General features: G+C 39.2%; 1 protein-coding gene across 8 annotated transcripts in view; it reads left to right on the top strand.

The window, feature by feature from the left end:
• FARS2 (phenylalanyl-tRNA synthetase 2, mitochondrial) overlaps positions 1–19,806 on the top strand; it is a 536,046-nt gene that overhangs the window by 326,007 nt on the left and 190,233 nt on the right. For all 8 annotated transcript variants that reach the window (XM_032593129.1, XM_032593127.1, XM_030314913.2 and 5 more), the window contains one exon: positions 3,898–4,058. In XM_032593129.1, the coding sequence (XP_032449020.1) occupies positions 3,898–4,058 (161 nt within the window). The remainder of the gene's footprint in view (positions 1–3,897; positions 4,059–19,806) is intronic.

Genomic DNA, 19,806 nt, shown 5'->3' with positions numbered 1-19,806 from the left:
AGCAAGTGGTCTTATACAGTCCTAATTTCCTGTAAGGAGGATACTTTCTAGTAGTTAAAGTAACAAGGTGGTACATGCATCTGTAATTCTGATAGCTACTGGTATACTATGCTTCTTAGGTCAATAGCTTAAAGACTCAATTGTGAACCTACCAGCAATATAGAGAGTGCTTGTTTTCCCTTGGCTTTGCTCTCAAGTATGGAATCAGATGTATTTATTTTTGCCAATCTGGTATATAAAATATGATAACTTTGTGCATTTTCATCTTTTATTTTTCTTAAGTAAGCTTTCATTTGCTTAAGGGTAATTTTTCTTTCCTTTCTGTGAATGTCTTCATATTCTTGGTCCATTTAAAAAATTAGAGGGGGCACCTGGGTGGCTCAGTCACTTGAACATCTGACTTTGGCTCAGGTCATGATCTTGCGGTTCATGAGTTCAAGCCCTGCGTCAGGCTCTGTGCTGACAGGTTGGAGCCTGCTTTGGATTCTGTGTCTCCCTTCTCTCTCTCTGCCCTTCCCCTGCTCATACTCTGTCTCTCTCTCAAATATAAATTAATTTTTTTCAACTTTAAAAATTAGATTGTTGCTCATTTTCTTACCTACTTTTAGGGGCTCTATTTGTGTTTTTGCTTTAGAAAAAGTTTCAGGGGATGGGGAACTAACTGAGGGTAACATGAAAGGAGCATAACATACTAAAAAAAATTACTAGATATTAAATAAAGTCAAATACCCTAAATAAGCAGTAGTTACTGTATAGTAGGAAATATCTGTTACTGCTTATTCAGTTACAGATATTAGGCTCTAAGTGGTTGGTTATATCTAAAAGAATGATAATAAAATTGAAAAGATTAAAGAAAAAGCCTCAGTCACAAAGCAGCATTAACCTTGCTACCTATCTTTATTTTTTTTTTCACTTGAAACAACTAACAATTATAGGAAAATGTTTTGAAGTTTTAAAACTATTACCCATTATAATTCTTGAACATCATGTTTTGTTTTTTGTTTTTTCACATTACCACCCTCACTTGGACCTATATTAAATAGTGGTATCACAGTACATATTCATGTTATCATAAATATTTTTCATAATTTCTTATAGTCTGCCACTTAATAAATCTGTATTTTATAATTACAATTTTTAATGATTTCATGAAAATGTAGTATATTTTGTAAGCCATTCCCTAATTTGGGCCACTTAGGTTGTTTCCATGTTTTTGCTCTTATAAAGTAATACTGCTGAATATCTTCTTTCATTTATATTTTTCTTTTGTTGAATTATTTCTTTAGGATCAATTCCTGAGTAGAATCATAATAATAATGAGTATGAACATTCTTAAGGATCTTTACATGTATATATTGTTTCCAAATTGTAAGAATACCTAGTGTAACCCCCCAGTGAATGAGGACAGTGGAACCACACGATGCAGAATGTGCTGGAACCACATCAGCAGGACTGCCATTTTTTCTTTCCATTTAAAAAAATAAAAATTCTTGGGGCGCCTGAGTGGCTCAGTTGGTCAAACGTCTGACTCCTGATTTAGGCTCAGGTCATGATCTCACAGTTCATGAGTTCAAGCCCTGCATCAGAGCCTGCACTGACAGTGTGATGCCTCCTTGGGACTCTCTGTCTCTCCCTCCTCTGCTCATGCGCGCGCTCTCTCTCTCTCTCTCTCTCTCTCTCTCTGTCTCTCAAAATAAATAAATAAAAACTTAAGGAAATAAAAATTCTTCTTTAAGTAGATTTTAAAAGTCTATCATGGTTATATTAAATTTCATGTCTTTTATTAGTCACCAACCTATTTTTCAAGTCTCATGAATCAGTATGAATTATTCTAAACTATTTTGCCTCACTCTTCAGTTGCTCTCTTAGGCATGTGACCACTGGGTCAGGGGTTGTGCATAATGTTCATGATCCCACTGTCTGTGAGGTTGAATACCCCACTTCCCTCTACCTCACCTGAGTGTTCATTTTTGTTCAGGAACAGGTGTACTCAGCGAACCACTGGCTTTTCTTTCTCATTCATCTTCCCTCTCGCTACTGATCCATTTTCTCTCTTAGTATCTTTTTCTTTTGTGATCTCATTTGATTATTTAATTCATTCAGCTTTTAAACAAACCATTTGAAGAGGCTCATACTTCTGCCTGGCTTCTTTTACACATTTATCCTTGTTGTTTTATTTATAAATGATGGTGGTGGGAGCACCTAGCCAGAAATGGATCCTTTCTGCAATGTCCTATCTGCCTCAAACCTTCTGTGTTTCCATAATGCACTCCTAACGCTTCTATGCTACACTGCTACCCCTCTGCTATTTGAAGACGTTCCTTCAGTCTGGAATTTTCTTTTACCTTTCTCCACATTTTGGATGTGTATTAGTTTTGTGGGGTTTTTTGTTGTTATTGTTTGTTTGTTTGTTTTTATTTTTTGCCTGGTAACAAATTAATGTCATACTTAGTAGATTAAACCACACAAATTTATTATGTCAGTTTCCTTGCATCAGAAGTCCAGGCACAGGTTGGCTGGGGCCTCTGCCCAGGGTCTTCACAGGTAGAAATCAAGGGGTCAGCACGGCTATGTGCTCTTCAGGAGTTCTGGTCCTCCTCTCAGCCCATTCACCCTGTTGGGAGAATTCATTTCCTTATGATTGTAGGAATTAGGGTCCCACTTATTGCTGACCGCCAGGGCTTCCCCCAACTTTTAGAGGCCTCCCTCAGGTCCTAGCCACATGGCCCTCTCGCTGCGTGTCAGCTCACTTTTCCTGGGCCAGCAGGAGAGTCTCTCTGGTTTGCTCAGATGAACTTCAATATAAAGTAACTAATCACAGGGCTGAAGTCCCATTCTGTTCCCAGGGCCACCGCACTCAAAGGGAGAGATTTACACAGGGCATGTATGATGGGAGTAAAATCTTGAGGCCATTGCAGCCTGCCCAGGATCCAGACACCCTAAGTGTCCAGTTGAAATTATGTTCATGAGCCCTTTCCGTAAGCTTTTCAAGTAGTATGACTTGCTCTCTTGCCTTCTTCACACAGCAGGTCTATGTCTTTGGTCTTAGTCTGATTCAGGTAAGTGAAATAAACCCTTTGAGTTCATAGCATTGCTGTACTGTGAACAACACACTTTACCTTTGGAGTGAGTGGTACTAAATGAACGTTCCACCTTGGCTTGCTTGATCTCCATCCATTATTGAGGTAGCTCTTACTAAGGGTAAAAGTTGTTTTAACAAAATGAGGGATTTTTCTGAATATTAACAGTCCATTATGGCACACTTCCAACATACCCACCCATTTAGTAAGCCACACAGGGACAGAGACCATCTTTTTTCTCTCTCTCTACACATAGTAGGCTAAATTTGAATCAGGGCAAATAAAGATTACAGGAAAATTGTTTTTCAGAGGCAGGAAGCAGGGCTTAAAGTGCTTGGAATATAATAAAAAATGAAAGGAAACATTAGAGGCAGTGGGACTCCAGAGTGCCTCAGGGAGGGAAGTGAGGAATGTGGGGAGCACAAGAAATGTAAAACTTATGGATGGGCTTATGGATGTCTCTCCCCAGTGCCTTGCCTGCTAGTAGGCTCACAACCAGTGTTACTGGTTATTTACCCACAAGTAGGAAAGTAGGATGCACCTGTGAAGTCTTTATATATTTAAAAAAAATGTTTTGTTTGTTTGTTTGTTTGTTTTAGAGATAGAGAGTTCGTGAGCAGGGGAACAGGTCAGAGGGAGAGATCTTACGTAGGCTCCATGCTCAGCATGAAGCTTGATGCAGGACTTGACCCCACAACCACAGGACAATGACCTGAGCTGAAACCAAGAGTTGGACACTCAACCGACTGAAACCACCCAGGCACCCTGTAGTCTTCATATTTTTAAAATCAGTTGTGTTTTGCTTTCCTAATTGTAGCTGGTGCTCAAGATCAGATCGGTTGGGCTTTTGGCCTGGGATTGGAAAGACTGGCCATGATCCTCTATGACATCCCTGATATCCGCCTCTTCTGGAGTGAGGATGAGCGTTTCCTGAAGCAGTTCCGCGTGTCAGATATCAACCAGAAGGTGAAATTTCAGGTAACATGACTTGTAAGAATCAAATATTAATTATAATAATGATTTTCAAGAATTGAAGGGGTCATGCACTTGAAAAGAAACTTGTTGAATTTAAAAATAATGTGAATTTGTGGGACGCCTGGGTGGCCCAGTCGGTTGCGCGTCCGACTTTGGCTCAGGTCATGATCTCACAGTTAGTGAGTTCAAGCCCCGCATCGGGCTCTGTGCTGACAGCTCAGAGCCTGGAGCCTGCTTCGGATTTTGTGTCTCCCTCTCTGCCCCTTCCCCGCTCATGCTCTGTCTCTCTCTGTCTCTCAAAAATGAATAAACGTTAAAAAAAAATAAAAAAATAAAATAATGTGCATTTGAAAAGAAGTTTTAAATAGAGGTCCATAAACACAGGAATTCATAAACCATCGGAAGCTGTATACAGAAGAAAAAAAAGATTTACGAAGCTTTTAGTCTGAGCAAAGAACCAACTTTGGGCTTTGTTAATGACCATTTTATCATTATGAAATAGCCATCTTAAAGTTTAGTTTTTCTGATACTAGTATAGACACACTGGCTTTCTTGTGATTAGTGTTTGTCATGTGTGTCTTTTTCATCCTTTTATTTTCACTCTATGTTCTTAAAAGTGTCTCTTGAACGTTGTGTAGAACTGGGCCTTTTTATTTCATTGGAGTGTTGAATACATCTTACATTTACTATAATTACATGGGATATTCTTGGGCTTAATTCTGTCATTTTTTATTTCTTCCCTCATTTCCCCCTTCTTTTCTTCATTTCTTTATTTGGAAACTGAGAGTTTCTGTTTTTTGGTTTGTTTGTTTTTACATTCCATTTTATTACTCCTGTTACTATTTAGTTTCACCATTTTGTATTATTTTTAAGTGGCTGTTCTAGATTACGATATACATAATTAATGCATCACCCTTTACCATCAGTAGCTATTACACAACTTCATGAGATATTAAATATCCTTCAACAGTGTCATTTTTTTACTCCCCTGATTTTTATATTATTATTGTTATTTTATTTCTCCATGTATTATAATCCCACAGTAGTCGCTCTATTTGCTTCAAATAGCCAATTGTCTTTTTAAAGAAATTTAAAACGATGTTGTTTTATATCTCCCTTGATACTTACCCCACTGATCATTCCTTTCTGCCGATCTTGGTTTTTCTCTGTGATCATTTCCCTTCGGTCTGGAGAACTTCCTTAAATATTTTCCTGTAATGCAGCATGAATGTGCTCAGTTTGGTTGTTTGGAAATGCCTTTATTTCATTTTTACTTTTTAGGAATATTTTCTTTGATTATAGGTGTCTAGGTTGCCAGTTTGTATGCACATGTGTATGCGCGCGCGCGTGTGTGTGTGTTTGCATGTGTTTTCCTTTCAGCTCTTGAAACAAGTCATTTCATTGTCTTAGCTTTTTACTCTGGTTTTCAGTGGTTTGCCCTGTATATGATTTTCTGTTTTACAGCTTAGAGTTTCACTGTGTTGGATTTAATGTCTTTTCAACCATCTTTGAAACCCTCATCTAATATCTTTTCCATTTATACTCTATTCTTTCTTTTCTGTTCAGGCTGCAACTACATGTGTGTCAGACCGTTTGAAGTTATGACTTAGTACTCTGATTCTCAGGGTGTGTTTTTTATTATTGGTTTTTTTTTTTTTTCACTCTGTGCTTTATTTTGGATAGTTTTTATTCCCTTATCTTTGGATTTACCAGCCTTTCTGTCTTGTCCACTTAACCATTAAGCCCCTCCAATGAATTCATATTGTACTTACCAGTTCTACAATTTCTGTTTGCTTCTTTTTTAGAGTTTTTATTACTCTGGAGGATTCTTCGTCTTCTCACCCATTTTGTACATTTTACCTTAAATTCTTTAGCATCGTCATGTAGTAGTTATTTTTGTCTTGTTAATTCCAACCATTTTGTTACCTGTTGTTCTCCTTTTATTCTTTTTTTCTTCTTAGTTATGGGTCACACTTTTCCTGCTTTTTCATGTGTCTCACTTTTATATTGTATATAAAAGAACAAAGAAACCGAAATAGGTAGTATATGTCCTCAGCAAGCCTTGTCCTTTCCCCTGTCAGGCAGCTAAGGTGTGTAGGCCACATCTCTTCGTTCTAATCAGGAGTTGAACCGCATTTCACGTCTGCCATCCCCTTGGTGGTGAGATCTGGCCCTGCAGCAGACTTTGGGATCTATGCACATGAGATGTGATCTCTCTACTTTCCACCAGTTGCCAGCTTCTACCCACCAGTAGCTGCCAAGCAAAAGTATTATGAAGGAGGATTGGCTGGCAGTGAGGGCTAGCTAGCCATTCCCCCACTTTCCAGCCTGCCACACCCACCAATGCTTGGCTGAGAAGAGTTTGGCTCATTATTCCTTATTCCAGCAAGGTTTCTTTACCAAAAGCAGGCTAGTTCTGCCCACTCATGCACCAGTAGGGGAAGTATCCATCAATATCTGTCCCCCAGACAGTAGAACAGTAGAAGGCAGTCTGTTCGATTAGACTTGTGTCCAGATCTCCTCAATATCTTGTATGACAAATAAGATCTCTAAAGTTATTGTTTTCTCATCACTATAGTGGGGCCGATGGTTTTCTGTGACCTTTTGCCTCCTAACCAGAACTGGAAAATCTCCTATAATTTATTTACATTTTGACTCCATCTTTAATGGCCTTTTTAAAAAATCCTATTTTTTTTTTTAAGGAAGCTGTTTTTTTTTTTTTTTTTTTTTTTTTATTCTAGCACCAAGTCCTTCTAGGTTAATTTGGAATAAAGCTCCATCTGAATGATCAAAAGTAAAACCTGGCTAAGGGTGTAAGTTTTTCTCATTCATATTTTCATTTTTTCAGTCATTTATTTAATTGGCAAATATTGATGGAACACCAGCCAACACTGTACAGAGCAGTGTGCCCAACACTGGAGGGATGCACACAGGTGACTAACACAGATGCTACCATAAGTGAGTGGTTTAGGTCCAATCTTAAGTGCACTTTAACTGTCATCTGTTAGGAGATACCAAGATATCCAGGAATAGACTATGAGTTTCTTGTATTACATGTCATTTTTTGTAATTTCTTTTGCTTTCAGATTTTAAAGTCAATGTATGCATACTTGCACTATTATATAACCTAAATGGCTGTCTTTGTGTAATAAACTTAAGAATTTCTGATGAACAGCTAGGATTTGATCACTGAAAAATATAAAATACTTTGTAAATTATAGATCACAGAGAGCTGTTTCCTAATTATTCACTTATAATTAGTATTTATTGATTATATTCTGTGTTAGCTCCCTATTGCTGTCACAACGAATTACCACAAATCTAGCAGCTTAAAACAGTGTCCTTTCTTAGTTCCAGAGGTCAGAAATGCAGAACCAGTCTGAGATTGGGCTGAAACAAAGGTGTCAGTGGGGCTGGTTCCTTCTGGTGGCTCAAGGTGGGAGGGAATCTGTTTCCTTGCCTGTGAAAGTTTATAGGGCTGTTCTTATTCTTGGATCATGGTTTCCTCCCACATTGCCTTTTCCCCTCTCCTTCCCTCTCTGGTCACATCGCCTCTGAAATTTTGTCTTCCTCTTACAAGAAAAGAAAAGGACCCTTGTGATTACATGGAGTCTACCAAGATCATTTAAGATAATCTCCACACCCCAAGATCCTTTCTTAATCACATCTGTAAAGTTCTTTTATTTTTTCATGTTTGTTTATTTATTTTGAGAGAGAGAGAGAGAGAGAGAGAGAGAGACAGAGCACGCACAGGGGAAGGACAGACAGGGGGAGAAAGAGAATCCCAAACACGTTCTGCCCTGTCAGCACAGAGCCCGATGTGGGGCTCGAACCCCCAAACTGTGAGATCATGACCTGAACCGACATCAAGAGTCAGATGTTTGTTTATTTATTTTTTCAATATATGAAATTTATTGTCAAATTGGTTTCCATACAACACCCAGTGCTCATCCCAAAAGGTGCCCTCCTCAATACCCATCACCCACCCTCCCCTCCCTCCCACCCCCCATCAACCCTCAGTTTGTTCTCAGTTTTTAAGAGTCTCTTATGCTTGAGAGTCAGATGTTTAATTGACTGAGTCACCCAGGAGCCCCTGTAAAGTTCTTTTTGAATGTAAGGTAACATGTTCCCGGGTTCCAGGGATTGGGACGTGGGCATCTTTGAGGAGCCATTATTCAACTTACCATGTATACCTTTATGTATCCCATTTTCATCATGGAAGGTATAATAGAGCAGATTTTGTGTTTAGATAAGTGTGATGCAGACAGTACCTGAGTGTTAGCAGTTTTTACCTATTGGTGTGGAACAGTCATGTTCATATATATGCAAGGAATGAGACTCATTTTGTCACTTAATATTTTTGGCCTGTCTTCAGAAGAATATTTAACATGATCATAATACTGTGCAAGACTCTTCTCCGAGGGGAGGGGAGGGGAGGAATGTGGCGGGGAGAAGGTTTGCTGGCAGCTATTGAGTACGTGGCTTCTCTGGCTGGGAAACCTGGGAGCCATTTGGGAATTGTATTGTGGAGGGCTGGAAGGCGACAGAAATTCCTTTTCTTTCATCTCCCTTGAGGCCATCCAAGATTATGTTTTAGGCTCTCAGCTTCTCTGGCATCTTCCTCTGCATAGTCTTATAAATCCATCTGTCCATCTCACTATGATGGCTCTCTTCTAGGGACTAACAATGGTCTGATTTGTATCACCCCAAGACCCCCCCTATGCCACTCTTTCCTGAATACCTTCACAACATTGTGTGTGTCTAGTAAGTAAGAAACGCAGGTTATAATGTGATTTTGATTTTTGGTTTCTATTTTACGTGGTTTGAATTACCTGCTTTGTCTGTTATGGCTCTCTTTCCCCAACCTGGATCGGTGCTTGAAATAACGTGGATGAACAAGCTGGTGGTTTTATCATACAAGTGTCGTCTCATTCTGCACAAGAGATCTCTGTCCCACACTCCAGCTCCCCTTGCTGGGCTGACTCTGGCATCTGGGCACTGGTTGTGTGTACACCTGCCAATGCCTCTAGGTGAAATTTGCCACTTCAGTGCACTGAGTGGAAAAGTCAGCAAGCCAAGTTTCAGCAATGTTGGTTGTTATGTTTTCACCCCATTAAGGAGTTTTATCGGCTCTCTTTTGTGGGCACAGGCTATACTTATTCGTAATCCTGAATAGTACTTCATACATGTGTCATTGCAGCCAGAACAGGTGAGAATCATGGGCTGCGGTGTGCAAGCCTATTGCACTACACCCTATGTACCCTATGTAAGAGCTAACAACAGTCACACTCCAAGCTTAACAGTCATTGAGGCCTTACTCTGTGTCCGTTATTCTAAAGACTTAACATGCCTTCGTTTAGTCCTCTTAATAACCTTCTGAGTTTAGGTACTGTTGTTCTTTCCACTTGACAGATGAGGAAACAGTAGCCAAGTGGTCACTGTGTGTTATGTGTTAGCACATGTTTATTCAGGGCTTCGAAGAGCCGTTTCCCAAAGTTCTATCCTGAGTGTAAAATCCATAGGTTGATTCTTCACAGCTAAAGGATTTAAATTTTTCTAACAGATCCAAAGATTGGTGTATAGTTTATAGAAAAATAAAGCATTGAGTAAATCATCCAGGTTATTAACTTACTAGTAACAAGCTGCTTGTGTTAATGCTTCTCAAACTTCAATGTTCAGATGAATCACCCAAGGAACTTATTAAAGCGCAGATTCTGATTTAGTATGGCTAACATGGAGCCTGAGAGTCTGCATTTCTAACATTACCAGACGATGCCGATGCTGTTGATCCATGGACCACATTCTGCAGCTGCATAATGATGAGCAAAGTCATCTTACTTGTCAGAGCCTCAGCTGCCTCATCAGTAAAATGAGATAATAAAGTGAGATAGTCTGACCAGGTGATTAAACTCACTTCCTCCTCTGATGCATTCTAAATTTCTGTTTAGTATAACTATTACAACAAATTATGATTCCTTTGCACAAAACTTGAAACTCTTCTTCTTGCCTTTGATTTTGTTACCATAAATTTCAGGTGCAGTACTGTAACACTTTTGTTTTTATGACCTGCCAGAGGTCTTCCTGCCTTCTTCTTTGCCCTCTTTTTTCTTCTCTTCCTTCTTCCTACCTTCCCTTCCCTCCCCTTCTCTTCCTTTCTTTTTTCTCTTCCCTTCTGTCTTTCCTCCCTCCTTTCTTCCTTTCTATCTCCTCTCTCTCATTCATTCATTCATTCATTCATTGTATTTGTCAATGAGAGGAGACTGTGTAAATAATCTCACACGGTTTAAATGTGTATTTAAACCGTGCTCTAGTCAGAGATGTGTTTGTGTACTTTAAGTAATTTATGAAGAGAAGCTGTCAGTACTTGAATTAGAAAACATACAATCCAAGATGTGAAGGATGAGGCTGGATGTACACAAAATGTGGTGCAGGCATGAGCAGGACCTTGACTGTGAAGGTCATCTGTGAGGTCAATCATGGATAGACACCTGAGGGAAAGTGTGTCACAGTTTGTCCTTGCTCTCCCTGTAGTACCAAGCATCAGCAGGGGATGCTGGGTTATATGAAGACTGGTAGTTTCTAAAGGCTAGGGTTGGCCATTTTCCCTTATTGATGTCTTCCAGCAATCATAGTTCAGTGGCCCACATGTTGTACATTAATTCATCAAATAGCTTATAATACTTGCCATTTGTTGAGTGCTGTGTACAGGCCACTGGACTAAATATTTTGCTGATATTATAACTTTCATTAACACAATCTAATGGGGTGGATACCGTAAACTGGTTTTATAGGTGATGAAACTGAGGCTTGGAACCACCAAGTAGCTCAACCATAAGGACTCTAGTAGTAAGTGACTGAGCTAGGATTTTGTCTGCAGTGGACTCCAGCGAGCTCCTGATACTGAACTAGTGAACTCTGTTGTCCCTAGACCAAAACACTATTCTGGAATCAGTAAGATGAAATTGACAGTTTCTGACATCAAGTTGTTTATAGTCTGGAAGAAGAGACAGAATTATCAAAGATAATAAAATAATATAGAAGTACTATAATGGAACATGTAGAATTTTGCTGACACTGACCAATGCATGTGGAGGCTAAAATTTTCTTCTTCCTTTTTTTTTTTTTTTAATCCTTTTTTCCTAGTTTAATTCTTGAAATCCCTCCGTGTCTCTCCAGAATTGTATTAGGACTTGAGCCTGTGATTACGTGCTAATCTCCATGGCTTGGACTAGCTCCTAGATCTAGCTCTGCTGTCATTATCATAAATGTTGTCTATAGAGACTTAATGCAGGAGGATGCACACTTTCTTCATTCTGTCCCCAAATAAATCCAGCTGTGAGAATCCCTTCAGCTTTGTTGTGCTGCGGTGATATTAATGGATCTCACAGTTTTTCACTATTTCCATGTGCATTTTTTTTCCCATCTCACATGTATACAGAAAACACATAACTATTGTTCTTTTTCTAAAAAAGGGATATTTATCCCAGAAGAAACTGCAGGCATATCTCACTTCTTGTGCTGCATTTTATTGCAAATCACAGGTATGGCGTATTTTACAAAATAAAGGTTTGTGGGAACCCTGTGTCGAACAAGTCTATTGACTCCATTTTTCCAGTAACATTTGCTCACTTTGTGTCTCTGTGTCACATATGGGTAATTCTTGCAGTATTTCAAACTTTTTCATTATCATTATATTCCTTAGGTGATCTGTGATCAGTGATCTTTGATGTTACTGATGTAAATGTTTTGGGGCACCACCAACCACGCCCGTATAAGACAGTGAACTTAATAAAAAAAAAAGTGTGTGTTGGGGTGCCTGGGTGGCGCAGTCGGTTAAGCGTCCGACTTCAGCCAGGTCACGATCTCGCGGTCCGGGAGTTCAAGCCCCGCGTCAGGCTCTGGGCTGACGGCTCGGAGCCTGGAGCCTGTTTCCGATTCTGTGTCTCCCTCTCTGTCTGCCCCTCCCCCGTTCATGCTCTGTCTCTCTCTGTCCCAAAAATAAATAAACGTTGAAAAAAAAAAAAAAAAAAAAGTGTGTGTTCTGACTGCTCCACTGCTCCACCAACCAGCTGGTTCCCATCTCCCTTTCCTTGGGCCTCCCTATTTCCTGAGATACAACAATATTGAAATCAGACCACAATATAATCACCCTATAGTGGTCTCTGTGTGTTCAAGTAAAAAGAAGAGTTACGTGTCTCTCACTTTTAAATCTCACTTTAAATCCCAGATGAAGCTTAGTGAGGAAGGCATGTTGAATGCTGAGACAGTCCAAAAGCTAGGCCTCTAGCCCCAAACAGTTAGCCAAGTTGTGAATGCAAAGAAAAGTTCTTGAAAGAAATTAAAAGTGCTACTCCAGTGAACACATGAATAAGAAACAAAAGCCACCCGATTGCTGATATGGAGAAAGTTTTAGTAATCCAGATGAAAGGTAACCAGCCACAACAGTCCCTGAAGCCAAAGCTGAATCCAGGGTATCCAGACTCTCTTCAATTCTGTGAAGGCTGAGCCAGGTGAGGAAGCTGCAGAAGAAAGATTTGAAGCTAGCAGAGGTTTCAACATTTATTTATTTTTGGGACAGAGAGAGACAGAGCATGAGCAGGGGAGGGGCAGAGAGAGAGGGAGACACAGAATCGGAAGCAGGCTCCAGGCTCTGAGCCATCAGCCCAGAGCCCGACGCGGGGCTCGAACTCACGGACCACGAGATCGTGACCTGGCTGAAGTCGGACGCTTAACCTACTGCGCCACCCAGGCGCCCCGCTAGCAGAGGTTTAAGGAAAGAAGCCATCTCCATAACATCAAAGTGCAAACTGTAAAGCAGCAAGTGCTAACATAGAGGCTGTAGCAAGCTATCCAGAGAATCTAGCTAAGATCATTAATGAAGGTGGATGCACTACACAACAGATTTTCAGTGTAGACCAAACAGCCTTCTGTTGGAGAAAGATGCCATCTAGGACTTGAATAGCTAGAGAGGAGAAGTCAGTGCCTGCCTTCAAAGCTTCAAAATACAAGCTGACTTTCTTGTTACAGGCTAATGCAGCTGGTGACTTGAAGTTGAAGCCGATGCTCATTTACTGTTCCAAAAACCCAGAGCCTGGATGATAGCACATCTGTTTACGACATGGTTTACTGAATATTTTAAGACCTCTCTTGAGACCTACTGTTCAGAAAGATCTTTTTCAAAGTATTCCTGTTCATTGACAATGTACCTGGTCACCCAACAGCTGTGATGGAGATATATGATGAGATTAATGTTGTCTTCATGCCTCCTAACACAGCATCCATTCTGCAACTCATGGGTCAAGGGTTAATTTTGACTTTCAAGTCTTGTTATTTAAGAAATACATTTTGTGGGGCACTTGGGTGCCTCAGTTGGTTAAGCGTCCAACTTCAGCTCAGGTCATGATCTCACAGTTCGTGAGTTCAAGCCCTGCCATCAGGCTCTTGGCTGTCAGCACAGAACCTGCTTCAGATCCTCTGTCCCCCTCTCTCTCTGCTCCTCTCCAACTTGCTCTCTCTCTCTCAAAAATAAATTTAAAAAAAAAATACATTTAGTAAGGCTGTAGCTGCAACAGTGATTCCTCTGATGGATCTGAGCAAACTGTATTGAAAGTGTTCTGGAAAGGATTCACCATCCCAGATGCCATTAAGAGCATGCATGATTCATGGGAAAAGATCAAAGCATCAACATGAACAGAACATTGAGAGAAGCTGATTCCCACCCCCATAGATGACTTTGGAGGGGTTTAGTACTTCAGTGGAAGACGTAACTGTAGATGGGGTGGAAAGAGCCAGACAACTGGAATTAGAAGTGGAGCCTGAAGATGTGCCTGAATGGTTGCAATCTTGTTTTCAAACTTGAACAGGTGAGGAGTTCCTTCTTATGGATGAACAAAGAAAATAGTTTCTTGAGATGGCATCTACTCCTGGTCAAGCTGCTGTGGGGACTGTTGAAATGACAAAGGATTCAGAATATTACATAAACTTAGTTGATAAAACAGTTGATAAAACAGGGTTTAATAAGATGGACTCCACAGAAAGAAGTTCTGTGGGTAAAATGCTATTAAATACCATCACAAGCTACAGAGAAACTGTTTGTGAAAGGAAGAGTCAATCAATGTGGCCAACTTCATTGATGTCTTATTTTAAGAAATTGCCACAGCCACCCCACCTTCAGCAACCACCACTCTGTTCAGTCAGCAGCCATCAACATGAAGGCAAGACCCTCCACCAGCAAAAAGATTACAATTCATGGAAAGCTCAGATGATGGTTAGCAATAAAATATTTTTTAATTAGGCATATACATTGTTTTTTAAGACCTAATGCTATTGCACATTTAATAGGCTACAGTATAGCATAAACATAACTTTTGTATGTACTGGGAAACCAAAAAGTTCATTTGACTTGCTTTATTGTGATACTTGCTTTATTATGGGCACCCTGAACTGAACCTGTAATATCTGGGAGCTATGCCTATAATAGAGGTAGATGAAGAAGTGGGGGACCTGACCATCTATAGAACCTTTTATATGTGCTCTGTAATCATCGTTGACTGCAAAATGAGGAGAGATGCAGTGAGCAAGAGAATGGACAAGTTTGTTTTGGGAATATAGTGCTTATATGTAAAGCATTTATATCAGACCCTATCACATAGTAAGTGTTTCATCCAGGTTAACTATTATTCATATTTTTACCACCAGCAGTATTATCACCACCACTACTGTAACTACTACGAAACACACTATTCTCAGTGCAGCGGCTGTAGTCCTCGTGATTCCTGACCCTTCCTGCCCATAGTTCCCATCTTTAGCTTGCTTTGGCAACATTAGTGTTATATAACCCTACTCGTGGGATGTGAGGATGTTTCATTGACCTGTAGTCTATGGAATCCTCTGGACTGTGGCCCCATGTTTGTATTGGAGCCTCTATCATCAGAGGCCTGTGGATTTTTGACTGGTTTTTTGCTATCGTTAAGGCAGGGGTCTTGTGATGCACTTACATATTTCAAAAATTGCTACCACAGTTTTGTTTGTTTGTTTGAGGCACTTAAAAAAAAAAAAAAAGAATGAGCCCATCAGTGTCTTCTTCCACAGCTTTCTCATAGCATAGATTAGAAGGATGTGTGTTATGTGACCTTTATATGTACACACATTCAATATCCATATTACATTTTCTTGGCTATTAACCTTGGAAATATACAAGAACTTCCTATTTATAGACAGCACATTAGACTTTAAATCTTGCCAACATCCATAAAATCTGACAAATTATGTGCAATATATTTTGGGAATTAACTGACTAGAGGAGGTTTTGGTATTTCTGTCTCTGGAAACTGAAGGGTACATTAGTACTAAAGAGAATCATCTAAACTGAATACTAATCGTTGATGGGTCATAAAGTAAAAGTTACAGTTTTACTAAATATTTCATTATATATATAAACATAAAATATAAATTAAAAATTTCATTATATATATATATAAATGATATATATATTTCAAACCATCACATTGTGTACCTTAATTATATATATTTTGGTTTGTCCAATTATACCTTCATAAAGCTGGGGAGAAAAATGTATAGTTTTAAGAGGAAATCATCAGAATAGAGACCAGAAACAAACATAGTTTTGAAGGAATTGTCATAGAAAGAAAGAACATGTCAATTAAACAAGGATGAGTCGGTCAATGGGTTTTTTTTTCTCAGGTCTTAATATAGGGAGTGATTGTTACAAGATTGAATTAGGGATGCTTCTGGCTTCAACCAAGAAAAACCCAACTCAGGGTAGTTAAAATAAGAACAACAGCAGGCATCCCTCAGTGATGCCAGGGCTCTAGAACCTTGAATGCTTTTTCCCCCTTAGACTTGAAGGATGGTGGCAGGAGCACGGAGCCTCCCCTCATACAACAAGGTCCAGAAGCAGAAAACAGAACACTTTTGTTTCCTTTTAAGTGTGAGGAAAAGTCTTCCAGAAGTCCTTAGCAGAGTCTTGTCACCTCATTTTCAAGGCAGTTGGAGTGGTCTGTGATGGCAACGCGTTGTTTTCTGATATTTATACTGAGCTCATGTCAATAAGGCTTATTTTTCTGCATTACTTCACTAACTGTGATACCAGATGTGTACAATTAGGCCCCGTAGGCAATGCGGTCTCTTATCACCACAGGCATTTCTGTGAATAAACAGTCACTTATGAAATGGGATGATAAGGCAGCTAGAAAAGCTATTCCAGCCTATAGCCTACCTTAAGCTGGCTAATGCTTGAAATCATCCCTTAGAGTTTGATCCCAAGTCAAATGTGAAATGTTCCTTTTGCCTAGAACGTGCTGTGCCTACTTTTCATAGAACAACTGGATGGGGCTCATGGGCATGTGTGGCTGTATTTCAGATTGAGCATAGAAAATCAGGGTCACCATGGCATATCCAACTATGTTAACTATCTTGGCCTAAGGGGAAAAGGGCTGAAATACTAACCTCAAAGCCACTTAACCTGGGAATGAGATCCTGAGAGTTATCAGAAACATAACAAGTGTTGATTAGAGCCAATTCAAATGGAAAACCCAAGATATATATTAATGTTCTGGGAACCAAATTAAATCCAAGTAGTTTACCTTATTGAATTCTTAGTCAAGGAAGGTAAGTGAGGTTGTTCTGTGTCTTTAATTTATTTCATCCTGTGCAATAGGAAAAACAGGTCACTTCACTGATGCAATTAGAGGTGGGCTCTGCTCCTTTACTCAAAGGGTTAGAGGAACATTTGGGTTCATCTGAAATGTTAGGACTTACAGTCAGCCTGTGTTTAAATAGAGAATTGAGAATTACTTTGTGATCACATTACTGCACAGCTTTTCAAACTTTGTGCCTTTATGTTGGCATTTTGTTATGTGTAATCTTGTGATCTTGGAAATGAAGAATGGTTAAAGTAAGCAGTAATTTATATAGTAGATAGCTTAATTATTCTTTCTCTCACTTGGCTGAGGAATGAATCAAATGTTTTCTTTCAGTATGAGGGAAGAATTTATTTTCTAAAGGGCCTCCCTGTGAGAGTTATAAATTACAATTATAGGCCGTGATTCACTATGAAAGATACTGAATGATAAATACATGACCCCTGTAGAGCCCATTTGGCAGATTTTGAACTCCAGGTTAACTGCTTTTTGAGAACGAAGTAAGTGTATTATATTTATTTTTATTTATTTTTAAAAAGACAAAATATTCTAAACATACATCTATTTCTTGATTTGATTTGCTAACAACATGACTGTGTGCCCTCTTTCCAGCTAAGCTGCAGCCTTCCTCCCTCAAAAGCGCTAAGATTTTACCACAGATTCTTTTAGAGAATGAAAGCATCAGAAATGCAGTTGATAACACCTAGCCCTCCCCGATGACATTCTCCTTCCTGCTCTCCTCCACAGAGGTGACGCCTGACTTCAGTTTGATATTTACCATTCTCACGTTACATGTGTATATTCAAAAACAGTTTGTAGGGTTGTTTCAAAATGCATACTAAGTGACCAAAATAGTTAAAAAGTAGAAATTCAGAGAGATTTTATGAGAAATTTGATAAGTGGATTCTAAAAGGTATATAGAAACACAGAGGACCAGGAATAGCCAGATAACCAAAGTGGAAGCCTTTGCTTAATCTGATGTCAAGTTCTTTTATTTTTTTATTTTTATTTGTTTTAATATGAAATTTATTGTCAAATTGGTTTCCATACAACAACACCCAGTGCTCATCCCAACAGGTGCCCTCCTCAGTACCCATCACCCACCCTCCCTTCCCTCCCACCCCCATCAACCCTCACTTTGTTGTAAGTTTTTAACAGTCTGTTATGTTTTGGCTCCCTTCCTCTCTAACCTTTTTTGTTTTTTCCTTCCCCTCCCCCTTGGTCTTCTGTTAAGTTTCTCAGGATCCACATAAGAGTGAAAACATATGGTATCTGTCTTTCTCTGTATGACTTATTTCACTTAGCATAACGCTCTCCAGTTCCATCCACGTTGCTACAGAAGGCCATATTTCATTCTTTCTCATTGCCACTTAGTATTCCATTGTGTATATAAACCACAATTTCTTTATCCAAGTTGATGGACATTGATGTCAAGTTCTTTTAAAAGCTGCAAAAAAAAAAAAAAAAAAAAAAAGAGGTTAGAGTGGGAGAGAGCCAAAGCATAAGAGACTGTTAAAAACTGAGAACAAACTGAGGGTTGATGGGGGGTGGGAGGGAGGGGAGGGTGGGTGATGGGTATTGAGGAGGGCACCTTTTGGGATGAGCACTGGGTGTTGTATGGAAACCAATTTGTCAATAAATTTCATAAAAAAAAAAAAAAAGCTGCAGTAATTGAGAGGGTGGCACTCAGGCAGGGTGGACACAGAGGCCCCCAGAATGCAGTGATGAGCCCAGAAACACACGTGCCCTGTGGGACAGACAGACCAGAGAAGCCTTTTGTGCAAAGTGGAACAGGGAAAATTGAGTGTTCATATGGAAAAAATGGAACTTGACCCCAGGTTCCTAATTATCAAAAAGTGAATTCCAGGGGATTTGTAAATCTAAATGCAAAAGCAGTTTGCTAGCTGACGGACTTTGAAACAGTCATTTTAGCAGGAGTGATTCTTTGTTTCTCACTGGAGTAGACTGAACTGGGGAGATTGAGCTAAATGAACTATGGTAATGTAAAACTAAAACCAAATCCAATGTATGATCTTAAAATTTTGAAATGTATATTTATTTAAAGTGGTCTGCTTAGTTTTTTTGTAAACCCTTTTATCAAATAAAAGAGGTTTCCTCCCATTTCGAGTTTGCTAAGAGCTTTTATCATAAATGACTACAAATTTATCAATAAATGGGATATATATATATATATTTCAAATGTTTAGAATTATGTAAATTATATTTTACCCATATATTGAAAAGCAATCTCATAATATTTTGGCTTTATTCTGTTAATATAGTGACATATAGTGATTGTGTTTTTGCATGTTAAAGCCTTCTAGTCCTGAAATGAATATGGTTGGAATATATGGTCTTTTTAATAGATTTCTGGATTTGATTTTCAGATATTTGTTAAGGATTCTAAATTTGTGGATGAGGGATGAAATAGATTTCAGTTTTCGTTCCTACCAGGTTTTGATGTTAAGGTTATGCTATCCTCATAAAACTAATTTGGAAGTGTTTTGTTTTGTGTTTGTTTGTTTGTTTGTTTTCTATTCTCTGAGAGAATATTTTGAAGATTGACATTATTTCTTTCTTACGTGTCTGATCCAGTTTATCAGTGAAGTTATCCGGGCCTGGAGTTTTCTTTGTGGGAAGTTTTTAACCGCAGATTAAATTTCTTAACAGTTCTTAACGCTATTCAGATTTTGTTTTATTTTGTGTCAGTTTTGATAAATTGTATTTTTTTCTAGAAATTTGTTTCATCTAACTTCAAATGTATTGGCATAAAGTCCTTTGTAATATTTTCTGCGGGATCTCTCCTGATCGGATGGGGGCCACCAAATGTAGGGTGCCCCGATCCAGCGGAAGCCAGCAGTGTGGATGGTGAAAGAATTCACCCTAAGCACAACAAAACAGATGGAAGTTTATTGAATACACCACAAGGAAGTGGTGGGCTGGACAAAAAGCAGAGACTGTCTGCCACTGGGTAGTGGCTGGGAGCTGTAGTTAAAGGGGGAAAGTGAGCAGGTGTGGGAAATGGAATTTTCCTTTTTTGGTACCTGTGGCCAGTGTAAGTAACCCACTAGTCACCTAGGGATTATGGA

Source organism: Lynx canadensis, chromosome B2 (assembly GCF_007474595.2).
Source record: "Lynx canadensis isolate LIC74 chromosome B2, mLynCan4.pri.v2, whole genome shotgun sequence".
NCBI classification, from domain to species: Eukaryota; Metazoa; Chordata; class Mammalia; order Carnivora; family Felidae; genus Lynx; species Lynx canadensis.
This window is presented reverse-complemented; position numbering and strand designations above follow the sequence as displayed.